The 27,866-nt window shown below is 41.3% G+C and overlaps 1 protein-coding gene across 4 annotated transcripts in view; it reads left to right on the top strand.

The window, feature by feature from the left end:
- The window catches only part of SPTBN1 (spectrin beta, non-erythrocytic 1), a 502,311-nt gene that overhangs the window by 232,373 nt on the left and 242,072 nt on the right, over positions 1-27,866 (top strand). For all 4 annotated transcript variants that reach the window (XM_069234188.1, XM_069234189.1, XM_069234190.1 and 1 more), the window contains one exon: positions 3,921-4,072. In XM_069234188.1, the coding sequence (XP_069090289.1) occupies positions 3,921-4,072 (152 nt within the window). The remainder of the gene's footprint in view (positions 1-3,920; positions 4,073-27,866) is intronic.

Here is a 27,866-nt window from a genome sequence, read left to right as displayed (position 1 = left end):
TATTTGCCCTTTCCTGCAGCGTAATTTAGACAACTCTGCCACATAATTTGGCCCCTTTGCAGCCACATAATTCCAGCGGCCCTGAGTTGACACATCCACACTACCGATGATGGAGATCAGTCAGAAAGCAGACTCCGGTGTGTCACAGAATCTATGGTAGTAAATCACTGACTGAAGTTAAGATTACCACACGTCCAGCAGTGCCTGTGAAGCTCCTCCCTCCTGCTCTCCCACGCCTTGGCAGGCCTCTTTCCTCCTCAGCATGGGTGGGCCACAGCCTGCGCTGATTTTGCCATCTGCCGATGATTCACCGCCTGGCCCGCTACAGCATGCCGTGATTTTCGTGTCACACGTGCGAAATTCTCAGCAACCTTCGCGTAGTGACGGAAACGAGCTCGTGCCCGAGTGCGAGATTCTTCGCGCGCTGGGCTCAGACCCGTTGCCTGGCAACAGCGCAGAATCATCCGAGACTCCAGTTTTATTGAGTGCACGTGACTTACATGGCAGGCGACCATATAGTACCAGATAAAAAGTATATATATTATTCTAATGATCAGCTGTCTCAGGTTCTGTAAATGCATGTCAAATAATCAAAGGGACTGTACGCTGCGGGATAAGAGAGCTTTAAAAATAAATGAGCAACCACAACCGAGCAGTGTACGTTGGAGCGCCCAGTCTCGCCCTCGGATGGCATTGTCATGCGTGCTTCCGGCCAAGGAAGTGCACGTGCTGCTGTGGGTTGAAGATAACAGTTCGATTGTGTGTTATCATGTGCACCGTTTGGGGTGAACCTCCGGCCTCCTACCCTCTGCATGATGCTCTTTCGCCGCTGCTCTAGAGGATGTTTTTAAGGCCCTCTGTACATAGACCCCACCCATATCCTCCCTTTCACATTCGATGTGTAATTATCTAAAAATGTTTCTTGCAGGGTGGGGCCAACGTGCAGGACATTTTACACAAGAATAGGAATTGGTCCAGCATAAGTTGTTATGGAAATGCGGCGTTTCTGTTCCTGTGACGGAATACCACAGCAGTTATCTCGAGTTTACCTTTGTTGCTATTTCTGTGAATAATATAATGTGTGTTAGATTTGAGAGTGCATTTAAAGTAGAACGTCTTACATAGTGATCTGAATACACGCATGCGGGTTATTACTCAGTCCCATGTTACTCTAGGTTGCCACTTTTCCCAAATAAAAAAATACCTGCCATTTGCTCACGTTTTAGGATTGCCAAAGGCCCGGTCGTAATCCGTAAACAGAACTTTATTAAAAATCGTATGTTTCAGGTTTAATTTTTTGCCCTTTTTGTCTTTGTTTAATTATCAGTCAGGAGTCATGAAGGCAGGCTTAGAACACTTTTCAAACTGCTTTCTTGTTATAATTACTGATCCAAGTAAACCCTGTCTGGGTTTGAATCTGTGAACTGCAGCTCTTTGGGAGGGGCCTTAAGCCGGTGATCGATTTTGCTGGCTTTCACAAACTTGCTGCCCTTTGAAAATGATGCAGAGCAAGGAAGATTTCAGAGGCCTCATCACTTCAGTGCTTACATTGTCTTCTCTTTCACCAGCCTGCAAAGGCAGTAAGCACTGCACCTTTTTTGCTGTATACTTTTATTATCACTTGAATAAAAATAATTCCCAGCTAATGCAGCAGTGATATTACAAAGCAAGTACCTTCCATGGGCCGTGCGCCCTACAATACGACCATCCTCCTTGTGTCGCTGGATGGAACTCCCCTCCCTGTAGCATGCAGTGCATCTTGCCGGTATATCACACTGATTTAGGGTAAACAAGAACGAACACATAAGCTCTGCATCTTTTTTTGTAAATATTTTTATTTTATTTGCATATTCCTCTGTAATGCCACTGCAGTGGGAGATAGTCGTGTGCTTTACAGAGAACTGTAGTTAAAGAATGCAATATATATTTACAGAGAACAGTTAAATTGTGAGAAAGGAGCAGAGGAGGTGAAAAGAAGAAAGCAAGTGACAAGGTAGACGGATCAATGCAAACGGAAAACAAGAAAGATTACGAACGAGAAAGAAGAAATGAATGAAGCAAGTAGCAAGTTAGATGAATCTGTATGTACGAGGGAGCGAGGAGTGACAGAGATGCCAAGAAGAACAAGAGATTTACAAAGGGGACAGAAGAGTCAAACAAATGGTTAAACAGCAGATGAGCAAAGATTCCTGTCAGATATCCCTCAGAGGAGAGGTATCTGATTAAGATAGTCAGTTACGTAGCTGCCTTCTGGACTTGAAGGTCTTGTGTCCTTTCTAGGAAGGACAACATATCAGAAAACTAGTGATGATGGTGGCCTCCCCTAAATAACTTGTTCAGTTTGATTGCCCTCTAAATTTATAAAAATGATAATGATTTTATTAATGTAGATTTAGTCTCTTACCTGAGCAGGAAGTCAAGGTATCTAGGCTAATGCCGCTTGTTTGCAAGAATGTCCTTATAGACCATGGTGTCTTGCACAAGTCACTATTAGTGATGCAGGTGGGCTATACTCTGTAGGGTGCCACTGCATTTAATTGAGCCATGTACGCATACCACTTTAACTCAACGGTCGTAAACCCTCACGGAATACTGGAGAGAAAGAATAACGTCAGGTAATAACCATAGAGAAGTTGAAAGTCCACAATCTTGGCTAGGGACTGGCACAGGACTGAGAAATGCCTGATTAAGTAGTACAAGGCTTTTCTTGTAGCAGCTAAAGATATTCTTGTATTAGACATGCTGAAAAATGTAAACACTTCAATCTCCTCTGGGACCATTGTAGTGCAATTTTTAAGTACAGTATATACAACAGCCCAAGTAGGCGCCACCCATTTTGTCTTCCGGCTTGGTGAGAGAGGTTTCATCTGAGGCAGCAGACACATAAGGGGCAAAGGAAAATCATGAAAGGTTAAGGTGTGTCGTCCTTTTTTGTTGTATGGTACCATATTGGTGTGTTTTTTTGATAGCCCTGTTGGATTTTTAGGGTCTCAAACTTAGTTTTGGAGGACATTTCATCGCCATCAATTCCCTCTTCCTGCATTTCTCAGTCATGGGAGTAAGGCCTTTTTTGAGCAACAGGTTCTTCTTATTTCTAAAATCCCAGGTTATGGGCATGGACTATATTTTTCCTCTTAGAAAACAGACCCGTTGAGGCCCCCAGATACATGTTTGAAAAAGACATCGATATGAAGATAGAGCCTGGCACAGTGTACAAGCTAATTTTCTAGGATAAGTTCCATCAGATTACCATTTCTACATGTCCTTCTTTTAGCCTTGTTTCTATAGTATATTCTGGCGTCAAATAAGTCTGTATGTCACAGGGGATTGTTGGAGCGCAGTGTAAGATAAATTGCAATAAAAGACACACCAGCAGTTGCAGAGAACGTTTGGGTGTCCAGAAATGTTCGGAGGTTAATACATGCCTCACCACCTCTTGTAAGGATAGGAGACAAGATGATTAGTCATAGGACTCGTCTTATCCAGCAGAACCCCTTCAACATGGTTAAGAAGTGGAAGGTGAGCATGTAAATAATTGATAGGTGTGTTAAAAGTCTGTAAGAGGAAGAGGGCTGGGAAGAAAGGGGTTTGAAAGGGGTGTGACAGGTTGCACAGTGAATGGGTAGACCTAAAGCAAGAAGTTTTATGTCATCTTGTGCCTGTCACACATCCTTGTTTGTTGCTCAAACATTTTTCTAAATAGATGATGCTCGAATAGATCAAATTCAACTTTTGGTTTCCAAATGACGTGGTTTTATAGTCTTATTTATTTTACTTATTTGTAACTGTTATTGGTTTTGTGTATGGTGTTCCTTTTAACTGTGTTTTTGCTCTCATTGTAACTGTTCAGCGAGTTTCAAAAGCAGTGCTAAACAATTCCAATTTATTTTACACCTTCAACCTGTATTTTTTCCCCACAGATGAACGTGAGGCGGTGCAAAAGAAGACCTTCACAAAATGGGTCAACTCGCACTTGGCACGCGTCTCATGCAGAATTACGGACTTGTACACAGACCTCCGTGACGGACGAATGCTCATCAAGCTGCTGGAGGTGCTCTCTGGAGAGAGGCTTGTAAGTGTCCTGGTTTACTTAAATAGCTGTACATTCCATGGAATGTATTTTAAACTTTGAAAATGTAAGCGTACACTGAAGATTGATTGTGTCCTTGGGTGTAGTAGGCACAGAAGGACTGATAAGCTCAATAAATATCTGAACCCTAGAGTAACACAGCCTGCCATGTTTTCTCTCCTGGTTAAGGGCAGAAATGGGAACATTAGAGCATTACCTCTCCTGTTGCAGAGTTCTCAATGCTATAGTGCTTATTCAGAGTCTTGATTGAGGCACTGTCTGTTTTTTTGTTCCCCCCCCCAAAGGTAAAAATGCTGCTACTTTCTGAATGCTTGCCTTTAGGTCTGTCCGCTATTTTATAAGGAAATGGGAAGTGTAGGTTTGTTAAGGGTGATAGAGGGTGAAAGAACAATGGCAAGATTCCAACATGGAGTGCAGACGCAACCTGTTAATTGCGTTCACCTGAAATGTTTTTCCTGAGATGGAAGAGCGAGTGAATGATGAGGATGGACAGGCTTAAGTGAAAACCGAAACTTTGCTTTCATAATTTACGGCTCCAAGAATCTGCACTTGTGGTTAATTAGAATGGTCTTGTGCGCTTGCAGAAGAAGCATGACCCACAACTGGCTTCCCCAAATGGTCATGGTGACTTCCATGATCCATGCTAAATTGACTAGCCTCTGGCATTTTACAGTTGGACTTTAAGAAAATCATACAAATCCAGGAATCAACCGCAATCGAGCTCTTGTTGAAGGTGGAATCTCTAGAAACCAGTAGAAGCATTACAACTTGAGGGCTTATTATCGCCCTGAACAAGTTGTTTACCAACGGCCATACCATTCACTAAGATCAATTAAGAAAGCCCCAAATGGTTGCTCAGTGGTAGGTGGGAGTGCAGTCTCAAATTTGATGTGGTTCTTGCACCACCGGGGATAATGATCACGAAATCCAGATTTGTTAAAAACTCCACTCAATGTAGTATTTCTAGAACTGAATTACAAATGACTCAATTACAACTGCATTTAAAAGTTAATTCATAGCTGCGAAGAGTCGCACAGAGCAGTTTGTGGTAGTCTGTATTGTGGCAGTGTAATAAGACTCATTTTTCTCTTTAGGTCTTCCATTGTTTTCCTCTTTGTAATAGAAAGGTGATGGACTATGTAGACACACTGGTATTTATGAAGTAATTAGACTTGAATTCCAACTTAAAGGTTAAATAGTTTCACACATGGATAGTGTAAGGAGAATACAAAATGGTTCAATTTACTTTCCCCTCCAATTTCTAGAAATCTGAATATTTTCTTGGTGCGATCCATAAAACCCTACACTTCTTTCAGTCTTAGAATTGTATTCTCCTAATTTTTGATGCAAATGAAATGCCTCCCTAAAAATGTATTCAATGTTGGCCCTTCAAACACTAAATAGTGCTCACATACTATATCTTAAAAGCTAGGTTATTAAACTGTGAGTTATTATATTTAATTCAAATGTTAATGGGTGGCCCTGTGCTCATATGTGTATGTGGGTGAATTTTTCATGCCAACCCCTCGTATTATTATTTCGGTGTAAACTTACGCAAAGGGTACCATAGTGCTGTACGCACATAATATAAACCAGTTAAAGCAAATGACATAAAATAAAACAGCCCCATAAATAGGTCAAGCGATGCAACTCTCCTGCATGAAGCTCGTAAAACTCCACTAAATTGTACAGCTTTGTACATTTTATTTATTTCCAGGGGAAAAGTATAAATCGTTTTTCCCTCTGTAACTTCTAAGGAACACAGCACCAACTATTTTATATCTCATTCTTTTATCCCATTGGTTAATTTGGTGTTTGTTATTTCATGACAACAAAAGGTGGAACCAGGAGGTCTGTGTGAGAAACATTTCCATCTTTCAGACAGCTAGGCTCCCTCGTCAATAGCTATTTGGTACATGGTAACTGCTATTTCTACTTGATAACGGGAAGCAACATTGTGTTTGAGAAACATCTTGAAAATAGCAAAGGATTAAACATGGAAAATTTACAAAGCACGAGCAGTAAAAGGAAAACAAAAAATATCAAATAAAACAGAAGCAAATAACATAATACACTTACTAGTTTATTAACTAGTACAATTGCTTCCTTCAGCATTTGCTGTGTAGTGCTCCAGATTCCCTAATGCCACTGAGTTTATTCTTTCCAGAAATGTCGAATATTTATTTGTGCTTTGTAATGGTTCGTAGACAGCCCTGTCCACTGTTCCTTATAACTCAGAGTGTTGTGACTCGTTCCTTGTTTCACAATGGTTTCTTTTGCCAGCAGGAGAGTTGTTCTGTAGAGGTGAGGTAATTAGATAAGGTCATTTTCCCCACCGACTCGAAAATGTATGACTAATCAAGAGTACTGCTTCCCAGAAGGAAGTTCGTTTTTTGTATAAACTACAAACAAATCGATGTTTATTGCTACTTCATTGACGTGAAAGCACTTTCCAGACATTACCTGTGTATTCCTATTTTTTTCTGCAGTGTAACACAGAGTGCATAACTTGAAACGTTGTGATTTCAGGTTGACGAAGAGTAGATATTTATAAATTGCAAATCAATTAATTCCCTGTTAAAAATAATGTTATCAAAAGTTTTCTTAATAGTGCATTCATTCTGATTAATCATGCTTTTGAGCATTTCAGATTTTTCAGAAATCGGGGCATACATCTTCTGATTATTACTGATTTACTTGTGTTATCCAACATACCTTATTTTTATGTCATTTTAATTTTCATGTTGTATGATTGAAGTTTTTAAACATCCGTTATTAGAGAAACAACTTGTCTAATTGGAAATCTCATCACTTAAGATCTCGTTGCGATATACCAGCGGTTGTTAACATGTGGCCATCAGGAGTCTGGGACTTATTGCTAGTTCCAGATGGAGCATGCGTGAATGCACACAGTCGCTGTTTGTATTCAGACAAGCTCTGATCCGAACTAGCAATCACCTTCATACAAAAAAAAAACTTTTGTATAGATTATGATTTTCTAGAAAATCATGTGTCTGCACACTTGGCGAGCCAGTGTGAAACCTCTCAGTGATCTAGGAATGTATACACAGGCAGGTTGCCCAAAAAGCACTTCTTGCCTTCACGCTGTCCCATCCACTTCTTTGCCTGGTCAGGCACTTACAAACTCCCAGCACCTTCACACCTCTTGTGTTGGAACGTGGACAAACCTGCAGTTTTCAGCAGAGCTGAGATACTTACGTAGGCAGAGTACCACTTCACAGTAGGCAGCATGTAATCAGGCATGAGCACACCTGGCATTCTAGTGTCTATGCAAGCGCAGCCTTTGCCACCAAGCGACACAAAGACCATGCACAGCCTCTGGCTCTGTCCATACCGAGCTGCCTTGTGTTTCTCCGATGCCATTGTCAATCCAGCTGTTACTTCTGTCGCACCACTTCTGTCGAGAGTTCTGATTTCACGATTGCCTATTGATTTGTGAATATGTCCTGTGTTTTATACCGGTGAGTAGTTGCTCTTATATCTAAACATACAGTTGCAGAGCAAAGTAGATGTACTGAGTTCATACAATGTTTACTTGGTTGTGTATTTTATGTGTGTTATTGTTGAGGCCCAATCAGTTGAAATGGCTTTGGCATGCCTGGTTTCTAGTTGGGATTTAATGGGGACCGCCGAAGTCGAAAGATAAAGAACCACTGTGATAGACCATTGCTTTGGGCTCATTTACATTAACAAAGGTCTGTGTGCCGCAGTTGGTAGTTCAATCACAATTATTTAGATATCATGTGATTGGACCGTGTTTGGTGTAGCTATTCATAATCTGTCTTTAGAAACCATAATCTGATCAAGCCTGTAAATGAAACCTGGTAGCATAATTTAATTTCTTCACACATCTTTGGGGAAATGAATTTGTGAATGATGTAGAAAGTTTTCTTTTTCTCTGGACAGAAGCAAAATTAGCTTATATGTTTATTATTAATTAAACATGCTCAAGAACAGAACTAAAATGAAATTTGTTCAAGTTGATCTCATCCAGGAAATAGTCAGAACAGATTGTTAAACTGAGTTTTGATTATTTTCTTCAAGTTTAATAACTGCAGGAGTGTGGAATTTAATAAAATACATCCTTGTCCATCGAACATGTTCCTTCATAAATCTACTTGTCCTGATAAAAATAAAAAATAAAAATCTACTTGTCCCTTTGGTGCCTTGTAAGGTGGTGACACGTTATAGCCGCAATCTCATTATGTAAGACCTCTGATAATAGCCTCTCTGACTATGCCAGGGGCCAATACTGTAGTAGGGCTTGAATATTAGCAATTTCCTTATTTTGCCACCTTTCTGCAGATCTACATACTGGGACGGGGGGGCAGTGGTAACCAAAACTTCCAGGGTTAGAATGCCAATTTGAGTCAGTGAAAACCTACTTGTTTTATAGGTTTTCACAAGCTCTTCCCTAATCTTTTCCAAAACTGAGTAAGGTTGGAAATTTACTTCTGAAAAGGGTTGACGTAAAATTTCTTCCAGGTTTGGGGAAAAAGAGGGAAAGTGAACTTCTAAATTCTCAACATATTTTCACATGAGCAAATCTACACATGCACATTTGCTTGTGCTAAAATGCGGTTCACAAACATTTTCTAGGAGTATGATTTCTTGGTCTGTTTCTGTAAATTCATGGGAATTTATGACATATGTAAATCTGCACTAATGCAAAGACATAGCATGGGTGCACTTTCGTGACTCCCTTTAACAATTGAGGCCTTAATTAGCTCTGGGGTTAACCAAGACAGTTTTTTAAATTAAAATTTTATCTTTATCTCTATACATCTATCGACTGGCTTCATTGTGAGTGATTGCAATCTGCTCTTTCACAAGGAGCATTTTGGCACACAAACTAGTTTTGTTTATGCTAGAAACTACTGGGGTAATGTGCTTTCTGAGACTAAATAATATTTTTGCATTTTGCCAATGATTGTTACAATGGTGAGGGCCAGGCAGCTCCTGCAACAGTAAAGTTTTACAAAAGCCATGTCAAAATAGGACATGCATTGACAAAACCAAAAGACTGACCGCCAACGTTGGACATATTGGCTTTGCAAGTGCTTGTTTATTTTCATGTCTACTGGGATTTCAGAGTCACAGGTCTGCAAGGAAACCTTTCAATTTGCTAATCCCTTCAGATGCAGGACACAACTGTTCTTCCACTTTAAGACTTAGTGGGTCAAGAAGCTACAGAGATCTTTTTGTAATCTTCAAACCACTGTTGGGAGGGTTATTGTACCTGCAGCTGAAAATTATGAGCAATCTGTATATTATGATATTGTGTAGGGCCGCAATTAAGCCTTCTCTTTTCTTAAAGGTAAAAATAATGAGCCTAACTTAGTTGGTAAATTTTACGACCTGAAATCCATCTGTCAAATGTAATTTGTATGTGTTCTGTGACTGCCTGTTTCTTAATGGAGTGACCTGTAGGGAGACAGAATGTTTCCCTAGAAGCCAGTGCTGAAAGCATTTCATTAGTGACCTGCCATTTGGAAGGACTATCCTATATATCAAAACCAGGAGATATCTAGATAGGATGGATCTCCCTGAATGACCTCTAGGCTCAGGGACTTCTCACTCATACCTGGTAAAGAAAAGGCGTGACAAGTAGTGTGATAACACTGGAGTGATAACACTGTTTGAATTTCTTCAGGACTGCGCAGACATTTAATAAACCCCCATTTCTTCCCTCGAAGATTAGTACCATGGAATAGGACATTAAAAAAATTAAGAACAATATTCATAATAAGGTTCACCATGGATTTAACCCACCTCATAACTGTACGTTGCTGCATAGTAATGTGACATGTAATTACCAACTCAATGATATTCATTCGATCAGATTCATGAGGCTGAAAGACTGTGATAGTCACCATTGTTCTTTCTGAGCACAGGAGATGCAAAAATTGTTCCACTCGGAAGCTCTTGTGGAATGCAAGATTAGGCCAAGTGTAACTCTGAGGCCATGACCCGCTTGAGAGGTCTGGAGAGAAAAGCTGTTACTGAGTTGCAGTGATATATATCTATTAAAGAAGTGGTCCTTTTCTAAAAGTACTGTAGCTCAGTCTTAAATGGACATCTGTAACAAGGCACTTTCATGTTTATGGGATAGTACCAAAAAGGGCTAAGATTAAACCCTGATGATTGTCTTCTATATTTTAGCATACATGATATGTATCTTTGTTTTCCTTATGCTGTGTCCATAGGCTTTATCGTTTACTTGTGAGGGGTTTGATTTCGGGAACGTTTTGAGCTCAAGTTGGAATTTCAGTAGACCTTTGAAATCCTCCATATTGGGATTGTATGCTCTGTCTCTCACCTTTATCTGTGCTTATTCAGATAACCTGAAATCAAAGGTACTTGGTTAGTGGTAGAAAACCTCTTCTCAAACAACTTTTATTAGCTCTTAAACTATATGTTAGATGGCATGTGTGGCTGTAGATACATACTGTGCATACTTCTTCCATCTAGTGTTGGGTCCGGACATATACAAGTTGTTTTTTCTTAGAAGAAGTCGTCAGAGTCACAAGGTAAAGTGACCCCTCCTTTCGGTGATACTGTGCGTGGTCATCGACTCCATTGTTAGATTGTTTTCTTTTTGCCTTCGGGTTCGGATGCGTTCGTCAGTGCTCTGGTTCGAGATCGCCTCGGGCCCCCTTTGGAATAGTTATAATTATTATATTTGTCTGTATTGTTTTCAATCTCGGTATTTTCACTTACTGATAACTCTGGATGAAAAACACAGTTTGTCAGATTGACGTAGTTCCTCTGCGGCCCTTGGGCCTTAAAGGACCTGGCCTCTATATTTTCAGCACCTCAGTATCTAATTGAAATGCACTGCTAATGGAACGGACACCTTTTTGTTTTCGCCCCAGGTGTCACGTCACGCCAAGTACCCTCACACAGACCCCCACTTGGTGTGCAATCTTTGTTTATCACCGGATGATAACGAAGAGTACTGTGAGGCTTGTCGATCATTTCGGTAGAAAAAGACACTACGAGATCGTCAGGCACGTCGAAAAGAAATGCAGCAAAGGACATCGAAGACACAGCAGATATCTTCGGTATCCAAGACATTGAGCTGCAGGAAGAGTTCCAAGAGGCAACTGCAGCAGAAGAGGAGGCCTTATGAGTTTCAGATTCCAGATCTGAATCGGAAGCTGAAGATGGCGTGCAGTCACAACAGGTACCATCGGCGCTGCATGCAGTGAGTACAAAGCCCCATATGCCTACTGCATCAAGGGAGTCCAAGGCTATTGGGCCACCACTGCCAGCAGGCCATGTAGGCACCGAAAAATTGCTAAGGATCCCTCGCCTTCCGGCTTGGCACTGCAGGCCAAGCCTAAAAACTCCTCACACAAAACAGCCTCCAAGGTTTCGGCGCTGACCCAACCTAGACTGTCTTAGGTTCTAACAACATCGGCATCAAGTTTTTCGATATAGAAGTCAAAACATTCTTCGGTACCGAAAGCGTCCACATTCGGATCGAAATCATCTGTTTCGATGCCAGAGCCTATTTTACAGACTATGGCTGAAAAGCTCGATCCGAAACAAGACTATTCATTTTCAGCCAAATACTGGTCGGATTGTTGCAAAATTTGCCCATCCTAACACATATACTTCAGTTGAGGACAATACTAATGTACAACCACCTCTACAGAAGAAAAATAAGAAGGACATTGCCACCAGTCCAATACTTCTGTCTTTACCACCATCTTCTCTAACTCCTTCACCTCAGTACTCACACTCCAAGTCAGAAGATTTAATACATCACACTCCATTAGGGTCACCACACTGCTATATAGCAGATCAAGGGAGAGATGACGATACACAACAGCCACCATTAGATCCCTGGGACACATATGATATTGACGCACCAGGGGACACAGATCCTGATTTGTATCTGACAAAACCATCTCCACCGGATGACTCTTCATCTTTTAATGAGCTGGTAGCTATAGCATCTGCATGCCATCAGGTTCCATTACATAAAGACCCCATAGAAGATGATTTTCTACTTGAAACCCTTTCTTCCACAAATGGGGCATCTCAGTATCTCCCTATGTTAAAAGGGATGACTAGGCATGCAGAAGAAATGTTTAAGGATCCTCTTTGCGCCCGGATCATTGCTCTAGGGTTGATTTAAAAAAAATAAAAAAAATACATATATATATATATATATATATATATATATATATATATATATATATATATATATCAGCTCCATCAAATCCTGCTTATATATAAGGACAAATTTCACCAGATTCTTTTGTGGTCTCCAATGCTCGTAAAAGAGCTAACTCTCAGGCCTTTGGAGACGCACCTCCTCCAGATAGAGTCAAAGCTTATTGATGCTTCAGGAAAAAGGGTGGGGGTTCAAGCAGCAAACCACTGGAGAACTGCCAACAGTCAAGCCCTATTACCAAGATATGACAGGGCACACTAGGTCGAGATGCAAGATCTTATCTAACATCTCCCAGAAGAATTTAAAAAGAAGGGACAACAGCTTGTACAGTAGGGCAAGTTAATCTCTAACAACTGTATCAAATCTGCCCTTGATGCAGCACACATAGATGCCAGGGGAACAAACACAAGTATACTATTAAGACGTCACGCATTGGCAGCGTATCTCCCGTTTTAAACCAGAAGTACAACAGACACTTTTAAATTCCGCTTTTGCTCAAAAACATCTTTTTGATCCACAAGTAGACCAAACTCTTTAGAAGATGAAAAAAGATGCTGATTTTGCAAAGTCTATGGGAAGTAGAGGTTCTTTTTGTAAATCGACTTCAAGCAAAGTAACAGACAAACAGCGTCAGAATACTCTACATCTTTCAGACAGCAACACTCATCATCCTCTTCAAGAGGTTTTTATAGAGGATCATATAGAGGAAACAACTTCAAAGATGGAGGAAGAGGTGTCTCCACTCGTGCCACCCCTTCTGCCTCAAAACAGTGACTCTCTTCTCATTTCCCCCAATCATATAACATCTGTCTGGGAAAGTCTACAACAATTTTTTTCTTAGCTGGCAAAATAAAACAACAGACCAGTGGGTGTTGGACGTTGTCAACATGGTTAGTGCCTGGAGCTCATAACCAAGCCTCCAAATATAGCACCAAGAAAGCACAAACTTTCTCTGGAACATTTACGGTTGTTAAATCAAGAGGTACATGCTCTCCTTCACAGAGGGCAATAGAGTTGGTTCCAAAAAATCAAAAGGGAAAAGGAGTTTATTCTGTATATTTCCTCATTCCCCAAAAAATGGATCCCTTCGTCCAATCCTAGATCGCCGACCAACCAATCAATACATTCTATCAGAGCATTTTCATATGGTCAATCTATAAGATGTAATACCACTATTACAGCAGGGGAACTTCATGACTGCCCTACATCGAAAGGATGCTTATTTCCACATCCCAATACATCCAGCACACAGAAAATATCTGTGTGTCATACAGAACAGACATTACCATTTCAAAGGTCTCCCATTCGGCGTAACAACGGTACCTTGTGTATTCACAAAATGCTTTACAGTCGTTGCAGCACATCTACTCAGACAAAGCATTCATGTCTTCCCATATCTGTATGATTGGCTAAACAAACCCAGATCCTTTCAACAATGTCTGCAGCACACACAGACAACTATCTATCTTCTACACCAATTAGGGTTCACCATCAACATACAAAAGTCACACCTGCAACCATCTCAAATACAGCACTATCTAGTAGCTGATCTGAACGCTCATTTAGGATTAGCTTACCCCAATGCAAACGGGATTCAGAACATAACAACTCTGTTACATCAGATAGTCCCCGATCAACGTATTTTAGTACGAACAGTAGAGATTTCTTGGGGTTGATGGCATCTTGAATTGCAATAGTGCCAAATGCATGGTTACACATGCGCCCGCTGTAGGAGTGTCTGGCAAGTCAAGGGTCTCAAGCACAATATCAATTTACACGATCTAGTGTTGATAGACAGCCGGACCTAATCTTCTCTGAATTGGTGGAACACACAAAGTTTAACAAAAGGGCGGCTGTTTCTAGACCTTGTTCCCAAGCTCACTTTCACAGCAGACGCCTCCCTTACAGTTTGGAGAGGGCTATCTCTTCAACCTCTCAATACAAGGGATGTGAGAGAACAAACATCAAGCTCTACACGTAAATTACTTATAGCTTCAGGCAATTTACCTAGCTCTCATTCACCTCCAGGGCAAGACTGTTCGAATCCTGACAGACAATAGAATAGCCATGTTCTATTTACAAAATCAGGGGGGACACACTCTCCACAGTTGTCTTGACTAGCTCAGACAATCTGGCATTTGGAAATCCGACACCAGGTTAATCTGTTAGCAGAACACCTTCCAGGAATGGACAACTATCTTGCCGACCTACTCAGCAGAATGAGGCAACAAGTCCACAAATGGGAACTCCACCCTCAGGTACTACAAACATACTTCCATCAGTGGGGATTTCCACACATAGATCTGTTTGCAACAGCAAGCAGTGCAAAATGCCCGAGCTTCGCCTCCAGGTTCCCACACCTCCTGTCCAAGGGCAATGCTCTATGGATCAATTGTTCAGGGATATTTGCTGACGCTTTTACACCTATCCCCATTCTTCCCTTTGTGGTGAGGAAACTCAGACAATCCTCTCACCCGCATTCTAGTGGCTCCCACGTGGGCACAGCAACCATGGTTCACAACAGTACTCAAACTCTCAGTAGTTTCACACGAGAAGCTTCCCCTACGCCCGGACCTTCTCAATCAGAGCCATGGAGTAATCAGACACCCAAATCCCAAGGAACTCAACCTCGAGATTTGGCTCCTGAGGTCATAAAGTTTGGATATTTGTATTTACCTCTTGAATGCATGACCATTCTTAAGGAAGCACAGAAGCCCACAACCAGAGCATGCTATGCCACTAAATGGAAAAGGTTTGTCATTTATTGTCACGACATAAAAAAGACCCAGTTAACCTTAGATGAACCTTTCTTCCAGATACATAAAGATAGGATACTACTTTGTACTAACCCAAAATTTCTTCCAAAAGTGATTTCCACTTGTCACTTAAATCAATCGGTTGAGTTACCAGTACTTTTTCCTCAACCTGATTCAGTTGCTGAAAGATCTCTACATACCTTAGATGTCAAATGAGTATTATTATAATGTATCGATAGAACACATTTTTTTTGTAATTCTAAACAACGTTTTGTGGCTTTTTCACCTCCACATAAAGGTAACGCTATAGCTAAAGCAGGTACAGCAAGATGGATAATCAAATGTATCAAAAGATGCTATAATAAAGCTAAATTAAATTTACCCATACCTCCTAGAGAACACTCAACTCATAAAATAGGTGCATCTATGGCTTTCTTGGGAAACATACCAATTAGTGAGATCTGCAAAGCAGCCACATGGTCAATTCCACACGCATTTACTAAACATTATTGTGTGGGTGTCTTCGCACGACGACAAGCACATTTTGGACAATCTGTGCTTCGTACTATTTTTCAAACAACTGCAACACCCACGAATTAGCCACCGCTTTTTGGGATGGCACTTCTTGACTGTCTAAGCACAGCATGTGTATCTACAACCACACATGCCTTCAAATGAATTGTTACTTACCCTGTAAGCATCTGTTCATGGCATGTAGTGCTGTAGATTCACATGCACCCTCCACCTCCCCGGACACCCATGGCTTCTCCCTGCTGCCGTTTGGAGGTCCACGCTCCTCTATACTTTACAATATAAAGTAAATTATATACAAAGAGAGAAGAGCCAGCTAAGAAAATGTTATACTTAAGAAAATAGATCAATTAAACTAGTTAAAGGAGCCAGCCAGTGTAGAGAAAAACAGTTCTTTAACCAGACCTACATTGGTAAAAAAGTTGCTTTGTCTGATTAATGTCATCGGGATTTTGAGCTATATTGGGACGTCGTTCGCTGCGTGGCACCTGTAAATGTCAGTTACACCTATTTGAAGGAAATTCCCTTGGGGAATCAAACCCCACAATAAAATGTACAGTCTTTCCATTATTCACCTTTTCCTTCTACAGCTTCCATTAAGCTTCTGGACATCTTCTACTGTGGTGAAGTAGCAGTTCTTAGTTTTGAAGAAAACTTTCAGACCTTAATGTCCGTGTATGTTGATTAATTCCTCGTGCAAGGTTTTCCGAACCTATTTCTTGCTAACATTTCTCCGGCATTAGGTTGGGAGAAGACCATCCCTTGTTACCTAGTTAGAAATGTGCTAAAATATAGCATCATTGTTGTTTGCCTCCTTTTGGAGGCATCCAGAGTTGTGTGTTTGGTGAGCCCTTCAGTTCCAGCTTTGTTATTCCTATTGATTTGATTCAGAAGGGGTTTCCTTAGCAGGTTCGAATAAAAAAAAAAAATATATAACATTAAAAATAACAATATCAGCATATTCTCAGGTTGAATTGCGTGCATTTCTTTAATATTTTTGTTAAAGCAAATCTGAGCCATTTAAACTTTAAAAGTAATCAGTGTTTAAACAGTCCTTTGATCCTTCCGTGCCTTTAGGTATGACAAAACAACTGACATAAGAACCTTGAGCTCCTCTAGATCTAACATATTTGAATGTTTCTTTATTTTTACTTTTAGTACCATCTTGGTGAGAGTAGTATCTTGTGTTCTCAGCAGGATGGCTTCCAGAGTGCTCATTCCTTTTTTCTCTGTTTTTAATCTCAATCTCAATCTCAAGGTCAGGTTTAGGATTGATGCAGTTTATCAGATTTATATTTGACACCTTGGATATTGTTTTAACCTTGCCTCAGTTTGTTTTCATACATGTTTAATTTTTCCCGTAAACAATTGGTCATCTGTTGAGTACTGAGCTTCCTGAAGGTTTATCACTCTTATTCTTTTGAGTGATGCTTCTTGCGTGATTTTTGCTAGAGCGTTCCATTGCGCTACCCTTAAGATATTTTGTTCTGACTTGCGGTTTTTGTATGTATTTATTAATCTATCCCCGCCAGAGCGTAGCTAGGATTTTTTACCATGATTATGCTTCAGTTTTTAATTAAATTTGTCGGGTTTATTTGTTTCAACTATGTTTTTTTTAAACTCAATTAACTGCTCTCCCTCTCTCTGCCTCTCTTCTATCTTCCTCTCTTTCCATATCAGTTCTCCTCAAAAGCTAGGAAGGGACTGTAAAGTGACTGGAGCAATAGGAGTGATACGACTGACGTCCTCCGAAGGTTTTCATTGATGATTCACAATTATAATAAAGTATCTAACAGGGAATGTCTACTGGTACTAGTGGGAGGGTGACTTATCTGGTGCTTAGCAATACTTGTACTACCTTTGCTCCATAAGTATCGTCTGTCCTTGATATGGCTGTGTACCAGTAATAATATTTGGAGTTTCCAGGTGTTATGGCCTTCCTATGAACCTTGTTTATCTGCAAGATTAACAAGAACTGGCTAATCCAGTAGGGCCTACCTTGTTTACCTATTGGCTATGCCAGTGCATTTTGCCTTACTGTGTGGCATCTTCAAAGAAAGGAGAAGGCATAATCACATGCCACTGTTGATTACTATTATTCCTAATACACACATATTTCCATCATTCCTTTTTTTTTATTTTTTTTTTAACTCCAACGATTCAATATGGTAGATTAAAAAACAAATACTATCCCATTTGCAATGTGAAGCAGCCCGGCAGCAAATGCTAGGTTCTGGACCCTCCAAAAAATGAAAAAAAAAAGTATTTAAAGGATTGCGAGGGTGGGGGCAATTCAGGAGTCTGAGGGGCACAGTGGGGGAAAGCAACAGGGTGTGCATGAGGAAACAGGAATGCACAAAATGGTGTTTTCAAATTTTAAGCAGCCCAAAAAATCGGACAGTTGTAAAGAAGAGACGGGTGAAGGGTCAACAGCCTTGGTGAGGGGGTGGGGGATTTAGACAGCACACAAGTGAGAGAGCCAAAACTCTAGAAGTGCTTAATTGTAAAGATGCAAGTAGTTAACCTAAATGCGAGCAATGGAAGGATAAGTCAGCCAATCAGAAGGATGTAAAAAAGGCTATGCTCCACGGGAGACCCAATACTCCTTTAATAAACCCTTATTAACATATTTTTAATTCCTGTTTTAGTGATTTGAGTTACCACTTGATTACAGGCTCTATTTATTGTTAATCTTCCAGAACAGTGGTTCCCAACCTTTTGACTTCTGTGGACCCCCACTCTATCATTATTGGAACCCAGGGATCCCCAGTGACTCATTATTGGAATCCGGGGACCCCCACTGAGTCATTACTGAAAGCTGGGGACCTAATCTGTTAATATTATTTAATTTTCTAAGCAGTCGGTCCCCGGACCACAGGTTGGGAACCACTGTTCTACAACAGTTGGTTCCAACCTTTTCTGTGGACCCCCACTTTAACATTACTGGAAACCGGGGACCCCCACTTAATCATTAATGGAATATGGGGAACCCCCCCACACCCCTCCACCGAGTCATTACTGAAAGCTGGGGACCTAATCTGTTAATATTATTACATTTTTTTAAGTAGTCGTGGACCCCATGAGGAAGCTTCGCGGACTCTCATGGGTCCCTGGACCACAGGTTGGGAACCACTGTTCTAGAAGGTGTTTCTTTTGCATATGATAAAACGTCTGGAAAATGTAGTGTGGCTGATCATTGGAAGTGTTTTATAGTCTGTCTCAGAGTTATTCAGGGGTTTTGGATGCCCATTCATTTCCTAGGTCTTGGACGCTGCTGTTAGTAGTTGTGCGTGATGCTATTTTTAAGCTCTCAGGCCCAAACTGCTTTGAATTATTGAGAAGCTGAGGGATAGCTGACCTTAATTGCAGAAGCGGTATGAGCACTCTATTCCGTTTTTGTCCCATTTACGTTTACTTGGTGGAGTGTTGTGTGCTTCCGGTGAAATAAGCCAGGTTAGAAGCAGTTGAAGGGAAGGTGCAATTTAATATCTAGAGATCTCAGACTGAGGCATAGACACTTTCTGCTTCTCATCAGCCTCTTTACCTTTCCCCTTTCTTTAGCAGATGGTTTCATGCTCTAAGAGTAATTGTGCCTGGACTGTGCTCATTGGGTCAGAATTTACTGACTCGTTGCCTCCTCTTTACTGCTGCAAAAGCTAATTAAGCTATGAGAAAGTTCATCAGAGCCACAAGATGTTGGAATGTATGTGTCATTGGAATTTCCTTCGGATTTTTTTGTAGTTAGCGCCGTAGCCCTCATAAGGCTGATTCTTTATTAGCTTTCTTTACAGCACTAGCAGCCAACTAAGCATTTCTTTACATTTGTAAGAGTTTTGGAGAACTGACAAATGTCACCAAGGTGCATTTGTGGTTATTTTTGAACGCAAGCCCATTGCTTACCATTAGTTGACTTACCCACTCTCATTTGCCTGCTTTTTTTTTAATGGCTTTTCCTGATCTTCTTGTGTTTGCCCCTCCCATAGAGCATAGCCTCTTTACCATCCTTTTTGACTTAAGTATATACTTCTATTGCTCACATTTATTAACTTCTTTTTTCTTTTTCATTAAGAGTTCAACAAGAGTGTATGTGTTTTCTTGCTCTCGTGTTCGGTTTACACACCCACTCAAGTGACTTCTTACCACATTACTTCCCTCTCACACCCTCCCATTTACTCCTCCTTTGCTCTCTGCAACTTGTGGTCATTTAAATACATTTTAAAAAACATTTGCCCAAATATATTTTTTTTTAATTTACTGACCTAAAGCGAAGCCCACCAGTGGGCACCAGTAAATCTGGAACAAAAGAGGAAAATGACACTACCGTTCTGTAGACCCGCACGTCCACTACCATGCATGCATGTCTCACCGGAATAAGGCTGCTGCGTGCAGTGGTGGCGGCGGCATCATGCCCTTTTTCCGCCTTTTATTTCCTGCGATGCTGCACAGGGTTTGACCAAAAGCATTGACAAAGCCAGTAGGTCAATGAGGGGCTTTTCTAATCTTTGTTAGATTTGAGTTTTGACACCTTAGTTGCCAAAATACCTATTGCTTGCAATACACAAAGAGTGGGTATTGCCTTCCTTCCACTTCCCTCGTCAAACCATTGGCTAGAGACTTTATCGGTTATTTCCTTGTTTAGCTCAGTGGACTAACGCTCTCTTAGTGAATGCAAGTGGTTGTTTGGGTGTAATCTACCGCCACCACTTGAGTGCTTGCATTAAGCTGCATGAGGACTTCTTTACAACTACAGCTCATCTTTCGGTTCCTGCTGGCTTTCATGTGCTTACACTGCATGTGTTAGAGCATTAACCCCTTTGCCAGTGCTTGTCACGGATGTATCCCTCTGCATGTGTTACGTAGCCATCTTAGTTTAAGCAGCCCACTACACACCCCTTGGATCAGACTTGAGTTTAAATGTGCAGTTTCTTTACTTCTAGGCCTGTCCCAGTAACATCATTAATTACATTTGATGTTTAGTCATTCTAAGTGAATCTGAGGAAGTACTGCCTTTGGCCTTCTTTCCCCGCCGAGCTCAGTGTGATTGCGAAGGTGTGGGCGGTGTTTTTAGTTTTATTTCAGCTCTGCCTTTATTGTAAATGAAAGCAGCAAAGCATAACCAAACACAACCACTGCCCAGATAAGTGTTTGTTACTCCACCGCACTGGATACCGTAGCTAGGAGGCGAGAGGGCGCACACCCTCTCTGAGTTTTTTCTTTACTTTGCATAATATTTTCATAAACATCATAGCCACAAAGGAGACAAAGAAATGCTGGTTATGTGGCACAAAGGGTCTATTCTGTGCCGGGAAGAGTAAATACAAATATGTGGTGCACAACGCATTTTGTTCCCTGTGTTCGTAAATCGTGAAGCAAACTGCTGCAGTTATTTGCCAGCCTGGATTTGCTTGATGTATTTGTTCATAACCCCTATTTGTCATCGTTCCCTTGTTGATTATATCGGGGGAAACATCTAGTAGGGCTGCCCCATTGCTACTGGCTGGGTGTATTAAAGATGCGTGTCTCATTCACTGATATCATCTTCGTCCCTTTAAATATATATTTTTTTGGCTGCTGCCGAGTGGTTCTTAAGTAGTAGTTAATGTGACACTTACGTTTATAAACCCTCGTTTCATTTCCCCCTTTGGCCTTGCATATTACACGTTAAAAAAACTAATTTCATGCTTTCTCGGTCCTGGATTGTTTATTTGCTTTGGTCTGATTTTCGGTTAATAGAGTTTTATGTAACGGTTTATTGGCATTAATATGGCCTCACAGCGCTGTGTGGTTCTGGTAAACTCTAACCCAGATATTGAGGATTCGTTACAGACTGGATTCTCTTGCTTCTGTGAACTAGATCGTCAATTGAGTGGGTGTGTTTTAATTTTAACACACACACAGGGCAGTTAGGTATTTGCTGCAAAAAGATAGAACCAGTTTACTAAAAGTCAGATTTTGAAAAATGCTATAGCTCCGAATGTGTAAAAAAAACCATGCAGAGGGATTCTGTCTTTTCTATAATTTCCAAAAGTGTGCAAAAATAAACATATTTCCTGGCATTAATATCTTTAGTCTGCTTGTTACTACTCACATAGAAAAATAGCATAAGTGGGAAAAGCCATGTTTTTTTTTTTTTAAACTGCTGCCTTATTTACACTTTTTGTCCTGCCTTTCCACCCTGCTGCTGGCTCTGGTAGCTGGCATTTTGATGTTAGACCTCAACTGTATTAAGTCATAACAGTTTAGTGACTGTCATTTCTTTATTGCAAGCGACTAGGCGAGTCACAAATTACTGGTAACAAGAAAATTAGATACAGACAGGGATTGCCATGTATTCTAGAAACAATTAAAGAATCACTTACTGAGGAAAGTGAACAGTATAAATAGTTTTGGTGTGCGCTAATCAATAAACCATTTGTGTTTTAGCAATTAAGAGCTTTCTGAAAGTTTGAAAAGGTGTATGAATTACACAGTATAAAAGGTCCTAGCCTCATTTTTGTAAGTGGCTGTTTGCCCATCTGAGTAAAACGGAGGAAGTCAATGTATGACAACTTTTGTAAGTTTTGTTAGGTGCCACTAGGGTTGTCCTTTTGAGGTCTAAACGTTCGCAGATTGTGGCACGTAGTTTTACTGTTTAAGGTGAGCAGATTTATCTATGGAAGTCGGTAGAGTATGAGACATGCTGCATATGCTAGGGCAATCCCCGTTTTTCATTCTCAGTCCTAGCAAATTACTGTAAAGTTACCATGACATGCTTATGTGTTCATTACTGCAGACAATTTTACCGGTTGGTAGACAGACCTATCCTTTCTGACATATAACATACTTACAGAAGTTTTTGAATCTTCCTCTTGCACATGATTGGTTGGCTTTATTGTCTCTCTCATTTGCCTTTTATTGATTTGATGATGATGATTGCTTTCCTTCCTGTTCCTGTACTTGTCCTACTTACAAGCATTTCAGATTCAGTGTTCTGGTTGGATGAGGTGAATCCTGCTGCTGCTTACAGAGACCCTTTTTAGGCCTCGACTCTAGACCTTGCACATGCGCGGTCTCAAACTGAGACATGCTGTATCTAATTCTGTGTTTACAGCCCACCAATAGGCTTGCCATTGGAACACTTCATCATGCTTCTCCCATTGTTTTCTCACCATTTGTGCATGGCATGCAGTTGGCATGCTTCTTCCTCGGTTTACTCCTCCCCGAGCACAGGGACTAAGTGCACAATTCCTTCACTATTCCTCATTTTATTACCAATTTAAGGAATTATTTTTTTTCTGTTTAACAGCCCTCCTCGAGCGCTGGGGTTTTAATCCTCGTTGCTTATTTATAAGGCTTATTTTTTTTTTTTAATAAACTATCCTGTCCCGTTTTCCAGTTGTTCAGTCCATTATTGGCTGTGCATAGAGAAGAGCGGGGGCAACGGGTCACAGCAAGGCGTTGTTTCTCTGTGGGAGTATGCCGCACAGCACAGTGGCGATGGATCAGCTAAGGCATTTCTCAGCTCTTTCTTGTTTGTTTATAAATAGCATATTTACTGGTTTCCACGTGGAACAGCCCTGGATCGCTTTAAAAATATTTTTAAAATATTTATTAATTAGAAAACAAACTCTTCTGAAACAGCAGTTGCAAGTGCCGTGAGGTATGAACATGATAAACAAGGGCCACCGCTGCATGCACGGACATGTGTACTGTGGTAGATGAAGATAATTACATTCATTGTGGTTTCTTGCAGCCTTTTAAAGAGACTGTCCAGTGAATAATGCGCCAGGCTCCCCTTCACTAATGCTGTTTTCGCCTCCCCGCCGCAGTCTGCATTGCCGAGACCTATTGGCTTTGCCAGTGCTTTTTATATTCATCGCCGGAGCCAAAAGTAGTGTTTTTCTGCTACAGCCGTACTCTTAGAATCCCTTGTCGCAGCTTAGTGCTCATATTTTGTGCAGCCTTTTGTGTGAGCCGGCAGCATTGTTTATGGAGACTAGCTGATTCCACTGCACTCTTGTTTGTTCTGCCAAACTCGGAGTCCATCACAGGAGCAAGTGAACACTTTTAACCAGCCATAAAAACTCCTGAATGTCTTCCGATGGGCCTGTTGCCAGCATTCCCATGCATAGAGCAGAGCAAGAGCGACCTATTGGCTTTGCCAGTGCTTGTTTTTTTCCCCAGCACTCCACTGGAGCGCATGCTTCCTTTCTGTTTCCTCCTATTTTGCTGTATTTCCACTTACCAATGCTGTCCATCCTGCTTCCCTCTCACATTCGGCAAAAAGCATTGGCAAAGCAAAATTGCAGTGTAACTTGTGTGTCAGTAGAATGTCTTGTTTTTTTGTCTTACAAACTTGGTCTCCTTTATAGGATATCACTAGTTACTATCAGCAATTTAGAGCTGTGTACATGCAGCATTGTACCCTGTTAGGAATGTTTTTAGAAAAACTGCTTTTTCCAGATAATGTTGGCTGTAATTAATCTTGCTCACAATATTTTTCTACATTGAATTGCTTTGAGACACAATTTATGTTCTCATTCTTTTGTGCTTAGTTATTGCTAATTATAATTTTGACTACAATTCGCTAAACGGAATTTGGGGATTCTGTGTAGTCCCCAGCCTTACTTATGAGGTGTCCTACATTTCCTACCCTAAATCCCAGCATTCCTTATCTTCCCATAACGGTAAAATGAATCTGTGGACCCTCACATATGTCCTTAGGTTCCAGCACCCTTTTTTCAGCCACCCAGAGTCTTTCATGGGGGAAGACGTTTATGTTGCTCCCTACCCACACTTTATCAGAGTTCTTGCCCTTCTCCCCCACTGTGAGTTTCTCGATAGCCACATGGCCTGTGATATGTTTGCACTCAGTCTTATTCGTCTTAAGGGGTCCACTTCATCAAAAACAAAGGAAGCATCTGTTTTTAGGGTTGAGCGCACAAGCACTCCGTCCCTATTGTAATCTCTTTTTGGGCTTTTAACCACGCCCATGTCACGCCTGTCACTTTCATTGGTTCGTGGGCTTGCCTTTTTCAAAATCCGCTTGATTTCATTAGTGAGAGGCATGCATACGCCATGCAATTTTGGTGTTTTGCCCTCCTCGAATGCACCGGGCAACTACTGAAAACATACGAGGCTCCATGTTTTCAACCTGGTTTCTGCACTACTTTATCTTTTTATTTTCCACGCAGCGCGATCGCGCTGGGTTTTACATAGCTCGATCGCGATAGTTTTTTTTTGCATCGCAAATGCTTGTTATATGCTTACTGTTTTATATTCTTTTCTTGTTTGTTCTAAAATGCTCTGTTCAGCGTGAAATGTTGGTGTTGCGTGGAAATATTGTGCATGTCACGGAGGATGAAGTGGCATTTACTCAGCTGATATGATATAGGTAGAGCAGAGAAGTGTGCTGCTCCAGATTGTGCCGTTTACGGAAATTGGATCTGGCCTGATTCATGCACCTCAAAAGCCAGTTTGATACAGGAGGACTTTTAAGAATGCCTATGTCTCCTCCCTTTGAGCGAACAGCATAGTTTTCCACCAATTACTGTCTGCAACTTAGCTGGAAACAGAACACTGACTTGCACCCTCAGATCAATAAAAGATTTATGCAGACGGCTCCTGCTTTCTGCAACCGTTCTCAGTTACGAGAACATGAGAATACCCTGTATATAATCTCCTTGGCCAGCTTCACCAAAATTCCTCATTTCAGAATAGTCCTGCAGAACAGCCACGCCCTTTGGAAGGCCTTTTCCATCGCTTGTGACTTCTCAATGCACTTTCGCAACTCTTGAGTCAGTTCTCCAGTTCATTGATTGATAACACTGTGCATTGTTGAAATTCAGCTACTCTGTTGGTGTGTCTTTGCTGAGATGTAAATTTGATAACCGTTGCAGGGCCTGCTTCCAACATCTACAGCACCACTGACCAGAACAGGAGCAAAGATGCTTGCTGACCTCCTCTGCAGTCACATTTTTACTGCTGAGATTTTAGCTTTCATAATTTATTTCAGTTAGGCCTAGAGAAGTTGTAGCTCTCTTACCAGCCTCGTGCAATCATATAAATCCATAAAGGTACGTTAAAAATATATGTCTATATTTTGTAGGGCGTTGGGTCAGCTTTCTTTACACTTTGTCCTAATTCACATTTTGTCTGTGCCTCTTCTGCACTTGGCATAACCACCTAAAAGATGTGCACTTGAGTGCCGTGGCTGGTTAGACAATACTTTACCACTGTTTATCTTCACATTGCCATTTTTAGGTCCAGTCTATTAGACCGCGCGTGCTCTGCCTGGATTCCCTTTCCTTACCATTGGTTGGCTTTTCTGTCACACTCACCTGCCTGTTTCTTATTCATGTCCCAGCATGTCAGTCTTGTGTATTGTCCTCCCATGGAACATAGCCTCTTTACCACCTCTCTTGACTGGAAGCTTTCTAAGTTTTTCTTTTACATTAAGTACTCAATAGGAGTGTATGTGTTTTTCAAGCTGTCCGAATTGTGTACTACTCTCCCCCTGCAGTCTGTGTTGCTGTCAGTCACGTGTGCTGCTCTCCACCCCTTCCATGTTGCCCTTGTGCGCCGTTCTCCCCCTGCTGATTTCTCACCTGTGTGCTTGTTCTCTGTCTGCTTCACGTTGCTCTCTTCCCTGTTGCTTCACCATCCCACCCCACTCTGTGTTGCTTCTCCCACCCACAGCATCCTTTTCTGTTGCTTGCCCTTCACATCCCTGTGTTACCTCCGTCCATCCCGTGCCGTCAGTGTTGCTTTCCCCCACCCTGGCACATCACCCTGTTTCCCCATGTAGGCCCTCCTTGTTACCCCCACTTGCCTTTAAACCTTATAAGAAAACTTTTGTGCTAGTGTTTTTTTTTTTTGTTTATCACTCCAGATCGGTAAATAGAAAAAAAATTGCTACTACCACATCATAGTGTCCTTTTTTAAAACTTTTTTTTTTTTAACCATGCTGCACAGTATTGGAGATACTGTACAGCAAGTCCTGAAGACGAGACCTGTTGGCTTTGCTAATGCTTGTTTGTTTAATTTTTGTCACTCTTCGGTATTGAAGCAATGTTTTAGTCATTCTCCTTCATGTCCTTTCTGCTGGACCCTCTTTCAATTATTGAAATTTCAGTTTCATGGATCAGACTTACTAGAGGGTGAGGCAGATATTTTCCTTATTTGTTTGTTATTATGTAATACACTTCCATTGCACGTTAGTGGCACTGTCAGTGTCAGTCTGTTTAGACCACAGCTGAAAACCTGGCTTTTCTTTACTTGCATCAATAGGAGGTCTGGTTATGAGATCCGTTGCCGGGATTGCCTGTGGGCATCACTACAAATAGTTTCATTTATTCACCTGTCAGGTAATTTAGATTTAGCAGCGCTTTTTCTTTGCACTTATTAATAATCCTATTTTTCTGTCACTCATTTACCAGTCCTAAGTACACCTACCTGTTAGGAAGCACCAGTACTGTTCTATTAAAGTAATATACAATTGTAATTAATGTACATTTATTTTTTAAATGTAAACTTGTATTGCAAGCATGTGACCACCACAGAGAGTGGCATGTTCTATTTGCTTTTTCAGTTGTTGCCTATCAAACTGTCCATTGAGAACAACGAGGCCTCTCAAAGTTAAGTAGGCTTAAGTTGTGATCACACTCTTCATGTGTTACAGCCAGGGGTTTGGGGATGAAAACACAAGTATAAGGGAGCATCACCACTTAACATTTTTATGGTGGCTTCCCTGGGAACAGTACCTAGATCCCTTTGGACTTCATCATGCTTGATTCCCTTGTTATTGGCTGTAATCTCTCAGTCCGTGGTTTGGAGAGGTGTGGCATCCTCCCCTTGCCTCCCCCAGCACCCTCCCCCCCAAAAAAAAATCCAACTCCGAGGATCTGTCTTCTGGATTTGGAAACTACTTCTCAAAACACAGCCATCAAGAACCTTTCAACTCGCTCAGTCAGTGACGCTCAGTTCTGCCAATTGTGGGGATGAGGAGATGGATGTGGAGGCCACAGTGGGCAGGAGGAGGTAAAACTGGAAGCCTCATCTTCCTCACACTCCAGGCACGTACCCGCTCCCTGAAACTCTTACCACAGCTGGTGAATTGCTGCCATGATATACTCCTGCTGCGCTCTTGATTCCTCCTCCATCGGAACATGCTCTAAAAGTTCACAACCACTCTAAACTGCTCTACCGGACTGTAGGACTGACGGCCACTACCATCTAGTCCATCTCTCTAGCGCTCAAGGAGGATGACTCTGCAGACCTGCCTTGCAGCAGCACAAGGTTTCCC

The sequence above is a fragment of the Pleurodeles waltl genome, chromosome 5 (genome assembly GCF_031143425.1).
Source record: "Pleurodeles waltl isolate 20211129_DDA chromosome 5, aPleWal1.hap1.20221129, whole genome shotgun sequence".
In the NCBI taxonomy this organism is placed as follows: Eukaryota; Metazoa; Chordata; class Amphibia; order Caudata; family Salamandridae; genus Pleurodeles; species Pleurodeles waltl.
This window is presented reverse-complemented; position numbering and strand designations above follow the sequence as displayed.